Source organism: Bolinopsis microptera, chromosome 2, assembly GCF_026151205.1.
Source record: "Bolinopsis microptera isolate Bmic1 chromosome 2, MBARI_Bmic_1.0, whole genome shotgun sequence".
Lineage (NCBI taxonomy): Eukaryota > Metazoa > Ctenophora > Tentaculata > Lobata > Bolinopsidae > Bolinopsis > Bolinopsis microptera.
In genome coordinates, this window is record NC_087073.1 from 3,232,391 (window position 1) to 3,254,810 (window position 22,420).

General features: G+C 38.2%; 3 protein-coding genes across 3 annotated transcripts; 2 read left to right on the forward strand and 1 right to left on the reverse strand.

The window, feature by feature from the left end:
* Positions 1–2,159: 2,159 nt before the first annotated feature.
* On the forward strand, positions 2,160–3,044 carry LOC134811407 (uncharacterized). The gene is made up of 3 exons (XM_063818202.1): positions 2,160–2,308; positions 2,488–2,543; positions 2,727–3,044. The coding sequence occupies exons 1-3, from the start codon at positions 2,175–2,177 to the stop codon at positions 2,864–2,866; spliced, it is 330 nt and encodes a 109-aa protein (XP_063674272.1). The 5' UTR covers positions 2,160–2,174; the 3' UTR covers positions 2,867–3,044.
* A 422-nt stretch (positions 3,045–3,466) lies between these two features.
* On the reverse strand, positions 3,467–12,715 carry LOC134826364 (zinc finger protein 43-like). The gene is given in 11 exon segments (XM_063838708.1): positions 3,467–3,771; positions 3,914–3,997; positions 4,299–4,410; positions 4,654–4,895; positions 5,843–5,942; positions 6,128–6,159; positions 6,162–6,270; positions 10,026–10,212; positions 11,987–12,104; positions 12,321–12,501; positions 12,659–12,715. Coding segments are annotated over 11 exon segments (1,521 nt in total). The 3' UTR covers positions 3,467–3,472.
* Positions 12,716–13,183: 468 nt separating this feature from the next.
* On the forward strand, positions 13,184–13,651 carry LOC134826365 (uncharacterized). The gene has a single exon (XM_063838710.1). It carries the CDS (start codon positions 13,184–13,186, stop codon positions 13,649–13,651), a length of 468 nt encoding a protein of 155 aa, XP_063694780.1.
* Positions 13,652–22,420: the final 8,769 nt, after the last annotated feature.

The window sequence follows — 22,420 nt, forward strand, 5'->3', positions numbered from 1 at the left end:
GAATCGCCGTAAATTTTTTCATGTTGGTGTTTTATATATAGTTTGATAAGCTTGCAAAGTTTCAATGTATTTCAAAAAGAACTGTAATCACAACGGCACTCTATAGTTGACAGAAAATGACGAAAACAGCAATTTTCAGTGATTTTAGCAATTTTCTATCAATTTGGGCGTGTCCCCACGTGTGCAACTTTTCGATTTTCAACTTTAAAACTAGCCTAATGCACAATGTATACCTATAGGAAGCAGAACTGAGCTCCACAACCCAAGGCATGGCCCAACACCAGAGAATACTAAATCGCAAAATTGACGTTTTTATAAAATAATTCTTCAAAAAAGCACAAACTTCAATGACGAATATCTTTATGAAGGAGCAAGGTAGAAAAACTTTCCGGTAGATTTTCAGAATGCTTAAACAATTATCTAACTTCAATATGTCCTCAAATCTTGAATAAAATTAATTCTTAATGGTGTAAAATCGATTTTAAAAGTGATTACTTTGTCAAAAATCAAGTTTTTAAAACGGTTAACTTGATGACGTCATCAAGGGGTGTTTATGACGTCAAATAATTTTTTTATACAATGTAAACTAAAGTGTAAATAATTATTCGCAAGACCTGTGGTCGGAAATGGCTATATCTTTTATACTTTTGAATCTATGGACACTTAAATACAGGCTATAATTTACTGGCAAAGCGTCTATCCCTGAATATATATGTATGTATATCTGTATGTATATGTCCCGACAATCTGTTGTAAAACAGGGGTTCTAGAAAACCCATTTCCCGATGCTCCTGAAACTTGAAACTTTTTTTACAGTCGATTTGGTCAACGTCTAGACGCCCTGCAAAATTTCAGATCTCTAACACAATTTTAACATGGTTTTTAAAGCACCTGAATATGGCGATTTTGGGTTTTTTACCGAATTTCGTATAACATGCTGGCGCGTATTTTGCGCAAATTTCTCAAAAACCTTCACATAACTATTTCTTATTCCTGTCATATTTAAAATTAAATTAGAATGTTTTGAACTTAAATATACCTGCTGAACTACTTTCGATGAGTCTTAATGCTTGAAAAACAATAAAGGGGTATACTAGTAAAGGGGGTAAATAGTAAAGGGGTTAAATAGTAAAGGGGGTAAATAGTAAAGGGGGTAAATAGTAAAGGGGGTAAATAGTAAAGGGGGTAAATAGTAAAGGGGGTAAATAGTAAAGGGGGTAAATAGTAAAGGGGGTAAATAGTAAAGGGGGTAAATAGTAAAGAGGGTAAATAGTATTGTGAATATAAGAGGCACGGTCATGCTTGCCAGCATTGTGATACATCAGTAGATTGTGCAATAAACAGAGCACACAGGGAGGGACACACCTGATCACATTCACAAAGAACACTACTTTAATATCTATATACTATTATATAGAGCATTTGAAATCATACATTAGTGAAAGATAAAGTTAGATAATGCCAACTTACCATGTTCTTAAACAGTAAACAGGTGTATAACAGTTGAAGCGATGTTCCGATACGCCATTTTAGCTCTCGCATATCTTATCCCAGGTCAGACACTGTAACTTTAGGCTTTTTATTATAATTTATATTTCTTATCGATATAAACTGTTCTTCTTTTGACATTTGTCTCACCTTTCTGCCAGTTTTCATGTCAATTGTATGAAACAGTTGTAACTTTAAATGCAATAAAAACTAGAATCAGTCAGATCACTACATGAATTCACATCTATTTCAGTTGCCAGCAGTGTCACATGCTACAGTTGCAGTCAGTTCGCACTTGACGGCAAATGTTCCTCAATTAACGTAAGGACTAAGGAGCTCTAAGTTAAACTCGTATTTTACATTAATTACGTTTGTCATAAATTTAGTTTCTGCAATTTGGCGTTGATCTCTAATTGATCTCCCTAGCCAGTAGCCACTAGCCATCATTGTGATGTTATCATTTGTGTTTAGTAAAAATGAAATAGACGACAAGTTCGTTTTCAACAAAGCCACCTCATTACAGGAATGCACAAGACCGAGTGAGAACGCTTGTTACGTTTCTAAACAGAAACTTGGTGACGGTACCCTTTACTATCAGTCAGGTACTACTTTCACTTTCACTTTCGTTTTACTACCTGATTGCTAGCATATTGGTACATGTGATCTGATCAAACAGAAGATTGATCATGTTGTGGTGTTCAGGTTGCGCTATAGCAGATCCTAACAGTTGCACGTGCGAACAAGCGGGATGCCGGATAACAGACCCAACTAAAGACATCCAGTGTTGTCCTGATAACGACTGTAACAGTAGCTGGAAGAGGTGAGTGTCACTAGTCATTATTCTAACTTTGTTATGTAGGCTGAACAACAATAGTTTCGATTAATGAACTGCTAGTTTGCTATACTCTTAGTTTCATAATCACTTATATTCAACAGCTAATGATTAATGAACTGCTAGTTTGCTATACTCTTAGTTTCATAATCACTTATGTTCAACAGCCCAGACTCCAGCGAAGGAGACGATAATAAGAACTATGATGTTGATGATGACTCAGGTTGGTTCATAATAACAATAATTGATACCCCCCCCCCCCCCCCCTCGTGATAACACTCTATGTATATTTGTGACTTTATTTCCATTATTCAACACGCTCATCCAAGGCGACCTATCAATTATTGCCACTCATCAATATTTACACCTAATAGTACCAACTTCTGTAATAGTATAACCTCCCCAGATGATACTAAAGACAAGGAAACAGAAGAAGAAATAGACCCCAAAGAGGAGGCAGTCTCAGATAAAGATTCTTCTTCTTCCAGGTTTACCCTATCAGCTCTTCTTCTATCTTCCTTCATCGGTTTCTTCCTTTGTCATTGATCGAGACACATTCCACATATTCTACTGTGGATGTTCACCTCGATGTTATCTGAGCGCTGTAATTACCATGTTGACTGTAATTGAGGAATGTATTGTGTTAATGAGGAACGATCTCCAGGATCTTATTGTTTGAGGTACTATTTTTAGGCAGCTGGGGTCGTTAGTCACGCTCAGGTCTAGCATGCTATCATCAAATTTGCACCAAGGTTATTGACAGTATACACACAGTGTGTGAATATCCATGACAGATAATGGATTCTCCAGGGCTTTGCTGGCTCAATTTTATACAATAATCACACTGTACATCATTTTGTATTGAAATCAAAATATGCTAAACCTAAATTTACAAAAAACATGATTGTATATATTTCTTGCGGTAATCCTGATAAATTGTAAGAAAATTAATAAAAAACTGAACAAAATATAAGTCGCCATTTATGTTTATTATTACTTTACTTGCATTGATTACCAGAGTTTGTACTAAAATCTACATAATAATCATTAAATTTAATGAAGTTTTGTCCTAATAACCTATTAAGTCTTTTGCCTATCTGGTATCTAATCAGTACTCAGCTATTCCTATTATTCTTATAAGTCCACTGTTCCTCAAAATATCAGAGTGATGGGTACTTTCCTAGCTTGTTGCAGGGGGAGCTGATATTGGGCCACAATATTCTCAACGTTGCCATGGACTGCAGCGTCGTTGCCATGGTAACCTGACTCCCTCCGTTTCTGTCGTTCGTGGGTGAGGGTGTGTTTACGGTGTGAGGAGAGATGAGCGAACGCTTTGCCACAATGCTGACACTTGAAGGGTTTTTCTCCTGTGTGGGTACGGATGTGGGACTTGAGGGTACTACCCTCCGCAAAACTTCGTGAACAGTGCTCGCACTTGAACGGACGTTCTCCTGGAAAAATTTTTGGGGTTAAAGGGGCATTTCATAATTTTCTGGAGATATGAACAGGAATGTATCTTGAAAGTTTTAAAAAGTCATTGAATTTGGAAGTCAATATCTAGATCTAAGTTCACTTTCAATCGTTGGGTAGTACCTGTGTGAATGCGGTTGTGAGAGCGGAGGTTGGTGCTGTCGGCAAAACATTTTCCGCATTCTTCACATTTGTACGGCTTACCTCCTGCAAAAAGCATGTTTTAAAAAAAGTTATTCTTACATTGAAGCTAATAATATATCACAGCTAAAAAAATATCACAGATATCGAAATTATAAGGAAACTGTGATGAAATATGCCTTTGTTTTCACGAGGAAATTAAGTGTAAATTTTAGGCTGGTAGTGGTAAGAGTTCGAGTTATTATTGAAATGATTTAAAGACTTTACTGTTCAGAATTTTGCGTATAACTGCTGGGATTTAACTTAAACTCTTCTTTTTTAGCAATTTTAAATTAAACATGACAATTCCAGTCTCATGATCACTTACCAGTGTGAGTCCGAAGATGTCGTCGGAGCTGGGAGCTCTGAGGGAAGGTTTTGCCACACACAGTACATCTGTAGGTCTTCTCCGTCAGGCTGTGTTTACTCCGAGTGTGAGCCTAAAATACGGGTTATTATTTATCATAGAGGGGTTTACTCTTTGGGACCTTCCTTTTATAGTTTTACCCCCGAAATTTGTCGAGGTAAAACTCTTGCACCCACATAAAATTATAGAAATTAGATCAGACTTAAGTTACATTATTGAACCTCTAACCGTATACGGTATAAGTCTAACCGCGCGACGGACCTTGTATCTAACACACACTATCACACTGTGTTTAACACCTAACAATCCAACTGACCTGTAACGTGGAGGGAAGGGTGAACTTGATCCCACACTGAGCGCACTCGTAGGGTCTGTGAGCCGTGTGTTCGAGTGCAATGTGCGCTCGGAGAGTGAACTGCCAGGCGAACACTCGGCCGCACTCGTCGCACCACAACATGGTTTTGTTGGGTGAGCAGTTGCTGTATTTGGAGTGAGCTATAAGGGAGAGGGGGTAGCAGAAACTCCTGCTGCACTGTCTGCACGTGTACACTCCGCTGTCTGAAAACAGTAGTTGGTTAATGGTCTTGTTAACTTGATCTGATCAGTAACTTATCTGCCAATTTCAATACGATATAGAGTGCATTATATCAGATATCTGCACTGTTCGTTTTAACGGTACCACTTTTCCAACCATTTTCCAACTGATCACTCTCAGATCAAGCTAGCAGTAGCACCGTAACAGCAATATTACAGCATCTCAACTTTTTGTTAGATCCCATAAATGAGAATCCCCTCCCTACCTGACCTCATACTTGTACGACCCCCAACAGCAAGTTTACTGGCCTGTCTAACTTTGTCCTGCCCGACAGAATAACAAGTTTAGTCAACCGTAAAAGGAGATAACTACTCAACAATTTCCCATTATTTAATCGACCTATTTGCTTACAATATTTCCTTGCGGCCCTTCAGCCGTGAAATTTGATTTAACGGTGTCGGACGCAGTAATATAACTGTGAATTATACCACCCATCTCCATATCTAATCGATCCATTAATCCAGCCCAACAGAGCCTCCCCTCACCCCACCTGCACTCTAATTCCGAACTGCTGGGTCAACAGTCCACAATTAGAACAGTGTTGACCATGCATTAGTTGCAGTGTCTTTCACATTACGGTCCATTAAGGGACCCACTAGTGGCTGGCAAGTCTGTGTTCCGCACTTCAGTGTATGTTTACAGGGGTGTTAACTGTTATTAACACTGTTAACTCACTATCACTAAATGATGGGCTCTTTATTGCAATGGTGCTTTTATCCTACAATTGATGGAAAATATTCGTAAAATCTAGATTTCCAGGAAGGTGTTTCTAGTAATGCCGAATACAAATATAAAATATTATATGGCGATGGATCTGGATTTTGAAAGCACAAAAGGCCCTTAAATGTAAAAATGTACAATGTAAGTTGTTGCTCTACGAACTAAAGTTACAATAAACAATATATCTTACCGTCAGGTGTGATTTGTCCAGCTGACGGTATTTTGAGGGTTTGAGCGTAGCTAGTGCTGTACCATACCAACAACTCAGTGTTGGGTCCCACTTCCTTTCCCTGCCAAGTGATGGTGTCAGCATCATGTACATCATAAGAGCTAAAACTTTGTGTCCCCAAAAACATTAAAATGTGAGCCAATTAAAATGATTGTCATAAAATGTTAAAATTTTAAAATCATGTTAAAATCATGTTAAAATCATGTTAAAATCATGTTAAAATGTTAAAATGTTGAAAAGACTTACAGTTTTGTAGTAGACGTTTCGCTCGTACTGATAGCGACCAGGTTCTTCTCTCCCTCGTGCCGGGCGTACCGCACGTACCGCATCCAGTGTATACTCTCCCTCCCGTCAACCGCAAACAGCACCTTCCCAAACCTGTCGTGTACCTGAAGGGGTTGTTATGGTTACAGAGTGTTGTTGTCGTGGTTACATAATAAAACATGTTGTTATTGTGGTTACAGTAGTACCTTGGTATTGTGGTTACACTAACATTGTGTTCTTCTTGTGGTAACAATGTGTTCTTGTAGCAGTGACAATGTTATTTCCTCGTTAACATAAACAGGGTACTGCCCTTGTTGTAACTATTAATCAAGCTACTGTATTAGAGGGTGTTGCTTACAGATTGAACGGCTCAAATAACGTGATCACCGTCAAAATCTTACATTCCATAGTACCACTTTTGTCTTAAAATGCCGTTTGTTTTTCTCGTAAAGTCTAATTCGGCATATTTAACCTCGTCTAATACGGCATATTTAGCAACCCCAAATAACAAGTTACACGGATTGAAGCAAGGTGCCTAAAGGTGTTTGGTGCCTAATACTCTCCCCTTTATTTGATTCACCTGACAAGAGCGAACAAGTGGACTGATTCCAATTGCCCGAGCCCATGTTTTAGCGTTGTTATGACGCGCGTGTCTGTAATAATGATCAGCCGTATTAGTTATGCTCTGTTAGCCGTAGTACTCAGTTTTTCCCTGTTAACAATGGAATTAGAGCTGCCCATTTGTCACGAGACCAGAACACTAACATTTACCGGCCTGACAAATTGTACTGGGTAAAGCTGCGGGGTGTCCAGTGGCGTGACTGGTCGACATGTCAGCCGTGTGAGTCTCATTGGTTGAGGTCGAGGTTGAACCCTAGGACCGGGGATGATCTAGCCCTACGTCTAACCAATCCAGACGGTCTCCATTCAGTTTTGGGCTCGTTACAGACCTGACGTTAGACAGCAAAAGCCGCAAATTAAAATGTAAGCGGTGGACGCTTCACCCAAGCCTCTGTCGCCATAGCCTGGTTCTCGCTAATTTTAGGGCTCTAAAGGCAGACCTTATGTGATTAGGAATTGTTGTGATTATTATGATAAATCAATCCCCGGGGGACACTAACTATCCAGCTGAATGGGGAGAAGTTTTAGGAAGGACCTCTAATTACGGTGGGTGTTAGAGAATGACTGCATTGGCTGAGCATGGTCTGGAAGATGGTGTCCCCCGGACCCGGTAATGGTGCTAATTAACCAGCTTCAGAACACCAGAGGCTGGGAATCTGAGAGGCAGACACTCTCGATGATCGGTTATATTGCAGCGATAAACATGGTCTGAAGTTAGAAATATAGCACTGATTTATCTATTTCTGAGTATGGGTGCACAGGTCGTTGACCAGAAGTAACCTTACTCTTGGACCGTTTGGCTAAGCACCTGCAGATTGGATACCAAAAATCAGGTTATAAGCGAATTGCCTTGACCCCAAGTTTAATTTGAAAATATGACACAAAGTTGGTCTTGAATTAAATCATCCCCATGTTTTGTAGTATGAATTAAATCATCCCCACGTTTTGTTGTAGGGTAAGGTGAGATGTCACAGCAGTTCTATTAAAGTGTGGGTCAAGCCAATTCCTTACTTCCTTAATTCCTGATATTTGGTATTCCTACTGCAGGTGCTTAGCCGAACCCTCTCAGAGCAAGGCTTATACCGATCAACGACCTGTGCACCGTACTCAGCTGAATCAGCTAGATATTGATGATGCACATGCCGAAAATTGGCAATGCTTCTTATTAGTGGTCTAGCATCAAAAGAATTTTATTTTGAAATAAATATAAGAATTAGGAATTGATCGATCAAACTGAAGGCTGGAAACTTTTTATAGATACACATAATCAGTAAATATGTTACAAAACTAGAAACTGTATCATCATAATGTGTAACGAGTCTTACAAAGAAGTGCTTATGGGCTCTGAGATTTCTGAACCATTCTCTGAAAAACTCTTGAAAATGAATATACGATATCTTATCAATTGTTTATAGAGGAACTACAGAGAATAATAAATAGCTTGCAATTCCTATCGTCCATCATTATTATTTATTTCCATGCTTTCTTTTAGTTTTACACCAGCAGTTAAATAGAATAGTGTATCTTTATTCTTTACGAAGGCTATGTTAACTATAAAAAATGTTCACTATAAAAATTGTGATTGATTTTCCTAATAACTACAAGATAACCGGTGTCACTGATCATGTTTGAAATTAAAATGTGCATAATAATGATAATGATAATGGACTAAACTGGTCTACAACTTAATGACCATATATCGTCATGGTTCAGCAGATTTTAATAGTATGCACAAATAGTATGCACAATAGTTAATAGTAGTAGTAGTAGTAGTAGTAGTTTACAGTATGCACTGAAGGGGTATCCTAGGAAGTTTTTTGAACTTTTAACAGGTACCCCTCCTCATTTAACCCTCAATCAAGTTTCCTATCATTCGGCTGAGTCGACTGAGGAGATCGCATAGATCCAATGGATCCTTAGCTACTCCCTAGACTAGGTGACACTGGGATTCGAACCCTGAACCTTCTGCGCAGAAGGCGGATGCTCTAACCACAATGCCACCTAGCCAGTGCACAATGCACTTGCGAATATTTTTCGGCGTTTGCTACATCAATCCTTGATTTTGCTGTTCGAAAGTCTTGAGTCGATTGGCATTTACATTGGCCCTGACAAATATTGCGAACCTATTGTCCTGTTTATAAAGTTACCTATTAGATCTGATAAAGAACATACCTTCAATTGATCACTTGTGGGTCCGTTATTGAATTTAACATTTTTTATATTTGTACAAAGTGCAACGATGATCAATTGTTTCGATAGTATAATACGAATTGGTATTTGTCATAGATCGTAACGGATCACTGATTAATCAGCAGGTACCGTTGGAAATAGAAACTGTACAGTCAGTACTCAGTCTTACATTCAAGATGAACTATAGATAAGATCGTACAATACAAATAATAAATTCAATGACACTTAAGACTGTTTGAACCTCATCTATAAACTCAAAGCAAGCAAATAACTATGATTACAGAGATGCTGAATGCTGATAAATCTTATGATTCAACTTTACAAAACGTTAATATACCTCAGCCTGTGTTATAAATGTATTGGAAGTTTTTTAGCGTCCGCATAGTTATGCTTTACATATCCATTTATATTATCTTATTATCATTGCCTGCCAATGGACTTAAAATTTAGATGGGATGGCAAGATGGCTGTAATGTTTTGAACAACGTTTAGTCGTTTATCTTGTTGAACCCAATTTTCAAATGGCCCAATCTTCACCTTTGACAAGTTTATTTAACAAATTTTATGCAGCAATTGTTTTTGGGTTAAATTCAATGTAAATAAAACTACATTTTATTAGTTTTCGATAAAAGGTCTAAGAATTTATTGCTTAGTAGTGCAAAAATGTTATAAAAACAAAATGAACGTTTAAGACTGATTGATTATAGGCCTTAACATAAATTTGGCAGGTTGAGGTATAACCAAGTTTTGCGAAGAATCATGCAGCCTAGAAAGATCTTTAAGAATTTCTGATAGGCTTCAATACAGAAATAGGGTGGTTAGAATAATTTCATTGTTATTGAGTTGCCGATAAGTTATTGTGCACACCGATAAATTACTCAGCAGTCTATGCAGACTATATTTTAATAAATTATTGCTCGCTGGTAACAAAATCCCTACTCCAAAATGTTATCGGCTAATTCAAAACGATCAGCTTCCATCAGACGCCGGACAATTAGTATTTTATGAATCCTAAATCTAAAAAAGATCAGAAGATCCAATTTAACAAATAGATAAAGCGTGAACAAACCTCCCAGATAGAGCTGGTGTCGGCAAGTTGCCCAATCTTCTCCACAGGAACAATCTTTCCTTCAAAAGGTCCGATTCTCAGTCCAGCGGGGAGCGTCTTCGTGGTCCAAACTCCCATTCCTTCTCCTTTCAGAGTACTCGGTCGGAGGACCAGCCCGTTAGGTAGTGTGGTTGGTGATCCGTTCATTCTGGGGGTGGGATATCAGAGGTGGACCTCTTGCTTAACAACAAATTGATAAGATGATCAGCGTAGGCCTTTGATGTGCTAACTGCGAATTTAATTTATACTGCAGTTCTCTGCAGTGACAAATTCAAAGAAAATTTAATGATCAATGTTGAAATCGATGGTCTGGACAAAGGAAAACAATCTTCCAGTTCGACGTAAATCCTAAATTGTAAATATTGCGCTAAATATTCGGTACACTCGAAAATGGTTAATGGTTTTAGACTTCATCATGAATGTGCTAGGTCCATCATTATGCATTAGAGGCTGCAATTACCCTATAAGTAATGGTGCAAGTTCATACATTCAGCGATTGAGAGCAATCAGTCAACCGAGCAACCAGAGTCTGGGGTGACCAACTAGTCAAAGTAGGAACAGAAGTGTGCCGCAGGAGATAACGCAGTCTGAAATCAGGAGGTCAGGGTCACGCGTGACCCGCTCACACTGGAGCCAATGGAGCGCGGAGTTGATCCCTCTATCAGTCACTGTATCAAATATATATTTATTCGGCATAGCAGTAAATCAGTTAATTTGTGGCGTGAAAGATCAAGACACATTGAGTGCTCTGGTTGTTGAGTTGTAGGAATGAAAATTGATTAATCTAGTGGTTTCCGGTTTGGAAAGACTGCAGATTTTTGCTATTAAAAAGCTAGTCGTAATATTCTCAAGAATCAGAAACAGGAAAAAATCAAACAATTTTCAAATTAAATGTTCTCGAAAACGAGCAGCCCATTTCAAATGACACGCATGTTGAAAGTTTCGTGACCACGATTTCAACTATACTCAATTGAAAACGACTGGACATGGAAATCGAGACCTTTCAGTCATCTAACGTTTCTCATACTCAATCAATCAGAACAAATCGCGTGGCCTTATAAAGGGCCCCTTTAATTCGCCCATGATTGTGATAAGATCTCAACCATCAACAAGCAGTCCAGTAAAAGCCCTCACTTTTTCTCTGTTTACAAACCTCCTCGTCTTGTCTGTCTAGCACCCATACTTATTAGCGCTAATCGTTTTTACTTGCTGAGTTTAAATTCCCCTAATCTCTGCTTGATGTAAATGTCCGTTGAAATAAACGTTGGTGATACCACTATTAGCATCAGGCAGAGTTTTCGTAAGTATTTATCTGCAACAAAATGTTAAACATGGCCTTTAAACGGTACGTGTGCCTCAAACTCATTTGCTAAGTAGAATTTGTTGGTGTATTTATATTTCCTTATTTGTACTTCAGTACAACGCGTGGCCCATTAAAATATTGCATAACAAAAGTAAGACAGTTTTCCCATTTTATATAATTTGTTGAACTGTGCATGCTAGATATCTTCAAACAAACCCAAGGTAACTTTTTCATGGTAAATAGTTTTGACAACTATTTTCCGGGTTCCGATAAACACGATAAAAATAAATATAAAGATACGGCGTCTCATCTATACATCATGGATAGCAGACACTTTATTTAAAACATTTTACTTGCATAAGACTCCGATTTATCCATAGACCAGCATACTCAATGTTTTTAATAGTTTTTGATAAAATCATCGATTCATTATCTCTTGTCTCTATGCAATCATATCCTGATCGAGTGCTTGAAGTTGGCTCATCAGAACAGTTATAAGTTCCAATGAGAAGTGAGTCCCCTTATTTCTAAGTTCCACTGAGAAGTGAGTCCCATTATTTATAAGTTCCACTGAGAAGTGAGTCCCCTTACCCTGCAGGACCCACAGGTAGCCCTACACTTGTCCTTCATAACAATACCGAGAGGTCCCCAAGATTCACACTGCTCTTCCATCGAGCCACACACCTCCTCTGGGGTTTTGTCTGGATCCTCCGGGTCCGTCAACGTGTCTAGACAAACTGAAACATTTTGAGTTGGGGTATAGGCGTCTGAAATTCAAGGGCAAAACTCATCGATTATTATTATTTATTTGTCAAATTTTATGGAATAGAACACAAACTATACCTTCGATTTTGGTAGACGACAACGAATCTAGACGTCTAAGAAGATAATTCGCTAGATTGACCAGCTCCCTTACCCATGGAAAGTGTCATGATTACCATCCCTGTACCGACCTGGATTTTCCTCTGGACTGCAAATGCCGCAGAACTTCTTGCAGTTTGCGGATACGTAGTTGTGGTAGGTGGACTCCGGATTGCAACCATCGTACTGCTCTTTAAAAAACTCACAGTCTTCTTTCGAGACAAAATCCTCGCAAAACTCTGACGTGGGACACAGCCAAGCGTTAGACAGACTCTTTAAAAATTTCGGTATTTTGTGGCGTATCTTTTTAAAATTATCTGTCGAACTTGGGAAATTATAAAACTGAAGTTTATTTCGATCGGTTAGGAAATTTTTCAATCTGATTGCCGGACAAGATCTGTCGACAGTTAGTGGGCATGAAGTTACTTACCAACAGATCCGTGGTAGGGACAAACGCGACAGTAGGACTTACAGTTGGCACTGACATAGTAGAAGTAGGAGGATATTGGATTGCATGCGGAGTAGTTCTCGTCAAAGAACTGGCAGTACTGCTCGCCTATGTTGTTGCTACAATCTGGGAAGGATATTGGATTGCATGCGGAGGGCAGGTGACTTGGTTGGAGTTAACCACGATCAAGTTGAAGTTAGCGGTTTTTGTAATTAGGACGTTTTAACGGTACAGTGGTCATGAACAGTGAATATGGCGAATAGCTTGGCCAACCGTCTTGCCCCCTGACTAGCGTGAGTAGTAAATGTGTAATTTATGATTTTGTGAGTTTTTGTGAATCATGCCATGAACAGTCGCTGTTGTCATGCCAACAGTTGCTGCAGTACTGTGAACACCTGGTTTTAACTCGGTACTTATAGTTATACAATACAATATAATAAACATGTATTAAGTATTTGTCGACTTAAACTGGTTGATTAACCATCTAACTAACTCATATCGATTAACATGATGCTCACTCCCAACCCCTCACTCCCAACCCCTCACTCCCAACCCCTCACTCACAAACCCTCACTCCCAACCCCTCACCCCCCTCACTCCCAACTCCTCACTCCCAACCCCTCACTCCCAACCCCTCACTCCCAACCCCTCACTCCCAACCCCTCACTCCCAACCCCTCACTCCCAACCCCTCACTCCCAACCCCTCACTCCCAACCCCTCACTCCCAACCCCTCACTCCCAACCCCTCACTCCCAACCCCTCACTCCCAAACCCTCACTCTCGACTCCTCACTCCCAGCCCCTCACTCCCAACCCCTCACTCCCAACCCCTCACTCCCAAACCCTCACTCTAAACTCCTCACTCCCAACCCCTCACTCCCAAACCCTCACTCTCAACTCCTCACTCCCAACCCCTCACTCCCAACCCCTCACTCTCAACCCCTCACTCCCATAGCTACTCTCTCTCGGTTATAATGTACACACAAGTCAACGAAGCGTGCACAATTCTCTTACTCTGCATAATTTGGACCGTTCAAAACTTTTACCGATCTAGTCAACAAAAAATTCCTGGTAAAGAAAAAGCATTCATTGTTTTAAAGTGGTGCATTGTTTTGGCCCTACATAAATTTAACCTTGTTAACTATAACTTATATAATATACCTGGATCCCCCCCCCCCCCTAACTACCTTGATCGTAAGAGCAAAGACCACAAGTAGCCATGCAATTGGGCTCAATATACTCAAAGTATTTAGAGTCAGCACTACAAGCATCGTAATCCACCAGGAAGATAATATACCTTGTTAACTATAACTTATATAATATACCTTGTTAACTATAACTTATATAATATACCTTGTTAACTATAACTGATATAATATACCTTGTTAACTATAACTGATATAATATACCTTGTTAACTATAACTTATATAATATACCTTGTTAACTATAACTTATATAATATACCTTGTTAACTATAACTTATATAATATACCTTGTTAACTATAACTGATATAATATACCTTGTTAACTATAACTTATATAATATACCTTGTTAACTATAACTTATATAATATACCTTGTTAACTATAACTTATATAATATACCTTGTTAACTATAACTTATATAATATACCTTGTTAACTATAACTTATATAATATACCTTGTTAACTATAACTTATATAATATACCTTGTTAACTATAACTTATATAATATACCTTGTTAACTATAACTGATATAATATACCTTGTTAACTATAACTGATATAATATACCTTATTAACTATAACTTATATAATATACCTTGTTAACTATAACTTATATAATATACCTTGTTAACTATAACTTATATAATATACCTTGTTAACTATAACTGATATAATATACCTTGTTAACTATAACTTATATAATATACCTTGTTAACTATAACTTATATAATATACCTTGTTAACTATAACTTATATAATATACCTTGTTAACTATAACTTATATAATATACCTTGTTAACTATAACTGATATAATATACCTTGTTAACTATAACTGATATAATATACCTTGTTAACTATAACTTATATAATATACCTTGTTAACTATAACTTATATAATATACCTTGTTAACTATAACTTATATAATATACCTTGTTAACTATAACTTATATAATATACCTTGTTAACTATAACTTATATAATATACCTTGTTAACTATAACTTATATAATATACCTTGTTAACTATAACTTATATAATATACCTTGTTAACTATAACTTATATAATATACCTTGTTAACTATAACTTATATAATATACCTTGATCGTAAGAGCAAAGACCACATGTAGCCATACAATTGGGCTCAATAAACTCAAAGTATTTAGAGTCAGCACTACAAGCATCGTAATCCACCATGAAGTGGTGACAGGTTGGTATCTTATCGACACACCCCCGGGGCCCGTCCCGGCCTCGCTCTACCACTCGGTTAAACGGCATCCTCACGCCTTCATCACGTGTCCTCGTGTTTATTTTCTGCACCCAGTCCAGGTCAAACAGAGATCCCGTGCTGCGACAGTCGATTTAATGGGAGGTTACTTTTTCAGGGCTTGGTTTTGTCAAATTTCAGAGTGCTAGGGCGATTCTAAAATCGACGGTGACAGATTTAAGGAATCTAATCGATGTTATGTATTGCGTAATCACTAAATCTATACTGTTTTGAGAAATTGTTTCGAGTTTAATTTTAAATCTTATAAAAATAAGATTACCTCGGTTTTGTGAGAACTAATACAAGGAAAATCGGTTGAATGAAAAATTGCATTCCTACCACAAAATGGGTCAAAGGCATTCGATTTTAGGATGAAGCGTAGACCATATAGGGTTGAAATGTAATCTAAAGGTTTGTCAAGATATACAGGCCGAAATAGTGAGCACTATAATGCATGACTGAAACCGGGTATATTTGGAGAGTCAGCAGATTTATCCTCGTGATATTCAGAAAGTCTCTGATTGGCACAATTGCAACAGAACTGTGTCCTGAATGGCGAATGTTTGGAGTTTGCTGATAGTTGATGACTACATTGTTTGTTGCTAGAATGCTCCCTTTGTTCAAGCATCATCCAGGAAATACAGCTGCCAAACACTGGTGCTAGTTTCTGCCCATAGTGCATATTTTAAGTCATACTTCAGCCCTGAAGAAGGAAAGATATTGCCAAAATTAAGTTGACACTTTTTGAATACAGTATTAGTAACGGTGCATATTGGTAATGGTTGTTTCATGACAATGAATCTTTCCGGCAATATGGTATGAGTTAACATATGTAAAAATGCTCTTTAACGAAACGTTTTCGTACATAGTTGATAGTATGATTTACGACAATGAGTAAATTCTTTGGAAATGACCAAGATAGTTGAAATGAATGACCGAAAGCTGCAGTTTAGCTTTCGACGTGCAGTTTATCCTTTTCATAGATATGTCTCAAAAATTCATGAATAAAACCAATTACCGATTTCTCACACCTCATTAATCACGCTCCCAAACTTCCTCTCGCAGTTGTCATGCATTCTAAAACTAATTCAATCAAAGTTAGATACATAACACTTAAACTGGTTGACTCTGCTGGCGTGACGATCGCAGCCGGTGGTACTTTAGACGTCAGTAGGTCACAACTCTTGGCAAGGCTGCATTCTTTCATCATTCAACGCGGCCAGTGCCGATGGTTTTGCCAGACTTCAGTAGCCGTCTCAACAATCGGTCAAACCCTCGACTCTCTCAGATAAATCTCCAGCTTGACACCCTCTCCGCTAAGATGGATAGGAAACTGTTTAAATCACCACCAATCGCTCGTCTAAAGTCAGCACCCAAGGTTCGTACAGACAAAAGGATCCGGGTCAGTAACTACACCAAGGCCCGGGGCAGTATCGCTAAATACACCAGAAAGCTCTCAATAAAAGGGCTGTTTACCCCGGGACGTCCCCCTCCCTCCAGACTTTCTCCTGTTCCAAATAGGAGTGCTGCCAACTACATCAGCTCTGCTCCTCCCACTACTAGAGCTAGTGCCAAGAAGAAAACTCACAAACTGGCAGATCTGAGATCAAAATCAGGGAGGAACAAGGTTAGTTATTGACAGCTAAAAGTATTTGTAGCATTTCATCTTTAACATAATAATCGTCATTAGTCAAACTTAAAGCTAAAGATTCGAACTTATTTTATTTGTATTGATATTAATTATTTGATTATTTAATATTAAATTTAATAAGTTACCAAATTATTCCGGGGTACACTTTGTTAGTACTTAAGTTAGTTGGACTATTGAACAGGTTAATATGATATCGTTTTGAAACATGAACGAGTATTAAGTATTGATGAACCCCTCCTTTATTAGGTTGGCCATTGCAATGATAATCTAGCGGAATCTACCACAATAGAACTGGTCGAGAAGTTTAGTCATGGGGACTCCGGCAAAAAAGTAACGAAATGGAAAACAAAAGTTGAAAACAAGGTCAGTTACCACGGAAACGTCAAAGACTTTGAAGAAAACTGTCGCCCTTCCTCCAACAAAAGCTGGACAAAAAGCAGTAAAAAAGTAAAGAGACCCCCGGTTAACCGTTCAATATCAGACCAGACAGACATGATAGGTCTATCTGGTCAAAAAGTAGCCACACTCTGCCCCCAACCTGATTCTGTTGACTCGTCCTCGGACGGTAAGGTGAGCATGATAACAAGAGCGGATGATTCAGCCCCGATCACTATAGACTCTTCTGAGTTCACGAGTGAGGAGCTGGAAACGCTCATGACATCTCTAGATCTTGATCTGGATACTTCAGGTAGAGATTTTAAGATGCTGATTTGTATTGTGTTTATTATTTCCTAGCCCATTCTTCTGACCAGTGTCCCCTGAATCGTTAAACATTCTAGTAAGGGCCTGAATATTAAAATATGCTCATAAATAAAACCTCTTTACGGTTTACTCACCATTACCTATTCAAGTCTTACAAGCATTTAACATTGAAACGTTCCCTCTTTAAGTGTAAATGGTTCCATTACTCTCGGATAATGAGACAACAACAACAAATCTCCTTTATTGCTAGCATGATGGTCCTTCTGTTCAGATTTCCTATCAAAGTGTGAGCACTACACAGCCCAGCAGCAGGACGCCGCACTGAAAGCCTGTGAGGTGGACTGTAAGAGTAGCTGTAAACCAGTTTGTGCGTATCACTGCATCAGGGATATCGAGTGTAGAGGGCTCTGTGCTGGATCCAGGTTACAACTCGCTTAAGTTCTGTGTTTTATCAGTTTTTTAAATATTACTTCGCTCAATACTTACTGAAGTTAAAACTCAAATTTCTGTCAGGGTTATTCACCAATGAAAATTACGATAACTTACCTGTCCCCTTTTTTGTAAATGAGAAAAAATGCACTTATTTTCACAAGGTTACTTACCGATGCTACCAAGGTAATAAGCTTGTGTTGTCTAGGTAACTCACCAATCTTGTCTAGGTAACTCACCAATCTTGTCTAGGTAACTAATACGTCATGTTGTCTAGGTAACTCACCAATCTTGTCTAGGTAACTAGTTCATGTTGTCTAGGTAACTCATCAATCTTGTCTAGGTAACTAATACGTCATGTTGTCTAGGTAACTCGCTAATCTTGTCTAGGTAACTAGTTCATGTTGTCTAGGTAACTCACCAATCTTGTCTAGGTAACTAATACGTCATGTTGTCTAGGTAACTCACCAATCTTGTCTAGGTAACTAGTTCATGTTGTCTAGGTAACTCACCAATCTTGTCTAGGTAACTCGCCTATAACCCGCAGCACATCCTGTTACAGATGTGTTATTCCTAACGACGACAAAGTCCGGGAACGAGTCATTGCTCTCCTGGGAACCAAAATAAAGTTCCCTGTCACCCGCTCCATCATACTCCAGACTTCAAGTAACGTAAAGAAAGATAAGCTGAAGGTTAATCTGGAAAAACTTAATCAAAAACTCAACGAAAAACTGCAGGTGACTACTTGTATTCGAGTATTCTAAAATGGCTGGTGTTTGTTCTTTGAGTTGAAAGTGGATTGACAATTGCCATGAGTCTATTTTTTTTTAATCAATAAACTTTCAAATTGTTACACAAATACATCATTTTATTTCAAAGAAAATATCGCCGAATGACCTTACATGCCTTGACAAGTGACCGAGTGTAAACAAAATAAGGGACACCGAAACACCAGTTGACCAGTAAACTGATCATAGCAATTACATCGGGCCCTAAATGCACCTATAAGTGAAGCGATGCTGCAACCAAGGCATGCTAGGTTTATTCCATTGAACTAATAAGGTTACAGCCTAAAATATAAATATAATAAATAACAATGTACCATAAATCATAATTATAAACACACTTTATTTAACATATTTTATTAATTATACTTTTTATCAATTTATATTTAGACAATATAGTTACATTAAGGTAAATTGTTTAACTGTCAGAGGATGTTATATGGTCGTTTAAATGGGTTTTAAACACGGATGGCCTTGAGATTTCCCTTAATTCATAAGGGAGTTTATTCCAAAGAATGTGTGCTCTGTAAAAGTAAGACTTAGATATGCCTGAACATCTGGTCTGGCTTGACGTAAGGTTTTGTGGAACTTGAGGAGAAATGTCACTAATCATACTGAGATCGTCTAGATGTGATCGCCTTAACCTACTTCCCGTGAAACGTCGTAAGTAAGGTGGAAATGTCACAACTGACATGTCATAAAAAATATTATGAAAATATAATATATCCTTGTAATCAAACCTTACCGAGAGTGGAAGGATATTTAGTTCCTTACACGCTATGAAATACCTTTTTTTGTCCCTAAGGCTCAAGTAAATATCATTAAGGATCCACTTGATACCTCTTTTTTGTATCGATTCAAGTTTCTCCACCGAGGTTTCTGAATGAGGCCGCCAGACAATTGTGCAGTGTTCGAAATGACTTCTAACCTGAGATAGATAGAAGGCCCGACGTTTTTTAGTGTTCTTGGTGAAGTAACATGTTCTTTTTAGAAGGCCTAACCTCTGACTAGCCTTAGAGTATATCATATCACAGTGATGTGACCAATCTAACTTACTATTGATATGTACTCCAAGATCTTTTTCAATGTCTGTGTATTCGATAGCCGTTTCATTCATTGAGTACACAAAATTAACACTACGATTCATAGAATATGCTCGGGTAATAGAAAGAACGTGACTTTTTGAAGGGTGAAACACCATCTTATTATGATGAGCCCAATTTTGAAGACTGTTAATATCCCGCTGGAGCAGCCAATGGTCATCCTGGGACGTGATTCTACGCCATATTTTTGTATCATCAGCATACATGGTTATATTTGTTTCCGGTGACAAATCCTCTGTAATGTCATTAAGAAAAAGTATAAATAAAGTAGGCCCTAAAATTGAGCCCTGGGGGACACCTGCTCTAACCTGACAGGGAGCAGACATTTTATTTCCAATGACAACCCTTTGGTATCTGTTTTCAAGGTAGCACTTGAAGAATCTCAGTAGAGATGCATCAATGTTATATTGTTCTTTGAGCTTCAACAGAATTATGTCGTGGTTGACAGAATCAAAAGCTTTTTGGAAATCAAAGTATATTATGTCAGTGCGAACATTGTCATTGAGAGATAGGGCTAAGCTGTCACAGAAATTTACTAGCTGAGTTGTACATGATTTCCTACTCATAAAACCATGTTGACGTTGATCAATAAGATGTTCACATCGATTGAGCAATTCATCCCGGATTACTTTTTCGTAAACTTTCATAATAATGCTTGTCAGAGAAATTGGCCTATAGTTGTTAACTTCAATTTTAGAGCCTTTTTTATGAACTGGAACAACGTTTGCCATTTTCCAATCTGCTGGAATACATCCAGTTTTATAAGAGGCTTCAAAAAGGATAGCAAGAGGCTTAGACAGGCTCACTGAACAGTACTTTAAAATTCTTCCATGGATATTGTCGGCCCCTTGCGCTTTACTTGGATCAATATTTTCAAGTAAACCTTTGATTTTACAAGTGTCGAAATTGACCTGAAAATCACGGTCACTGGAAAAGTCGATATCTATATCATAATCACTACCCTCTGTAAACTGTTCGTTAAAATATTTATTGAATAACTCACACTGTCCTTGCGGATCGGACCGTAGGCAACCACACTATCAAACTCCAAAACTGTAAAATAAAAACGGGACGTTGTTTGCGTTCATGATCAGAATAAAAAGTAACTCTTTCTTGTGTCAGGATTGGAACAGTCGAGTCGACGCCATTAAAGAGGAAGAAAAAAACGCCGAAGCTCAGCCAGCACGAAGGGACTCCGAGCAGCTTTCTTTCTCTCAGCTCTTTGCTCAACAATTCTTAAATCCAACAAGAAAGTTAGTAATACTTCTGTTAATTTGCTCCTTATTTGAAGGATTGTTCCAGAATCTATGCTACAAGAAGTTGAATTAAATTAAAAATGAATAAGCAAGTTCTCACGCAGCATCACGATTATGATAAATCAAGAACTTTCTATGTTAGTGCCCACAAAATCAGTGGGGAAAATGAACAAACAATATAAGCTACGGAATTAACCACTGAATCAAAATAAAATGTTTTTTGATTTTGACAACTTATCAATCAAGAATTAAAAGCGAAAAAGAAAATTATAAAAATCTAAAAAGTTGGAACTCTTTCTCATTACAAGTAAAGATATAATTATAACTAAAATCGGTTTTTTAAATTATTAAAAAATGAAGCAAGTCAGCAAATATTTACAACGATGAATCTGAATCATACTCAAATTTAACCACCAAAACAATCCTTGGTATCTTTTCAGTATAGATTCGTTCATATTTTTACCATCATACGGCCATTTTCATTCGCTCATGCTATAATCATCAATTACTCCCTAATCACACTCTCTTTCACCTCTACACTGAGGTCACGTTACTATGACGTCACCTCTACACTGAGGTCACGTGACTATGACGTCACCTCTACACCAGCCGCCAGCAAGTTGAACATCCCTAACTGACTGGTTCATCAGCCACCTGTATTCCACCAGTTTTGTCCAGAAGATCCTCATCACTAGCCTCTGATGAACAAACTTCTAACACCTTGCATTTCTTAGTGTAGGTACTCTCACAATATGGGACTCTTCCATAGATCGTGAAGTCTGAAGTCTTGTAATTGGCCCTCTGCTTGAGAGAGTCTGGGTGCAGGAGAGGGCTGTGATAGAACATGAAGAAGGCTGCAGAAAAGAGATAGCAGATGATGCTGAAATAAGCTCCTCGCATCATACGATCGTGAGTAAAGACACCTCGTATCACAGCAAGCCGAGTCGGAATTGGGCAGGTGGCTTCTTCTTGGGTGCCGTCAAAGATGTTGTTTTTCGAGAACAGAATGATGACTGCAATGAACTCCAACAGGTTAAATGTGTAGAGAAGGTAGAAGGTCTTGTACCTCTCGTCTCCGGTGTCACGTTCTTTGGATCGAGATCTGATGGCCCGTCTGTACCGTTGAGGGAACTGTAGCAAGATCAAGAACACCTCACTGAATGAAAAAAAGAAAAAGGAGACGAGCATGTTTATTCGCCTCAATTTTTCAATGATTATCAGTGATTTGTTTGTCTCTGCTAATCGTTGGTTGATCAGATATATCACAAACATTACCATATGGTGAGCCTCCACGCATAGAGGAGTCACCAAATTCGGAAAGTTTTCTGAGGACGATGGTTTCAATG

Excerpts from the sequence above, each read along its gene's own strand:
- LOC134811407 (XM_063818202.1), top strand. The coding sequence starts at position 2,175 with ATGTTGTGGTGTTCAGGTTGCGCTATAGCAGATCCTAACAGTTGCACG. Across the intron at positions 2,309-2,487 it reads TGTAACAGTAGCTGGAAGAG|CCCAGACTCCAGCGAAGGAG; the intron begins GTGAGTGTCACT and ends TATGTTCAACAG. Across the intron at positions 2,544-2,726 it reads TGATGTTGATGATGACTCAG|ATGATACTAAAGACAAGGAA; the intron begins GTTGGTTCATAA and ends TAACCTCCCCAG.
- LOC134826365 (XM_063838710.1), top strand. The coding sequence starts at position 13,184 with ATGATGCTCACTCCCAACCCCTCACTCCCAACCCCTCACTCCCAACCC.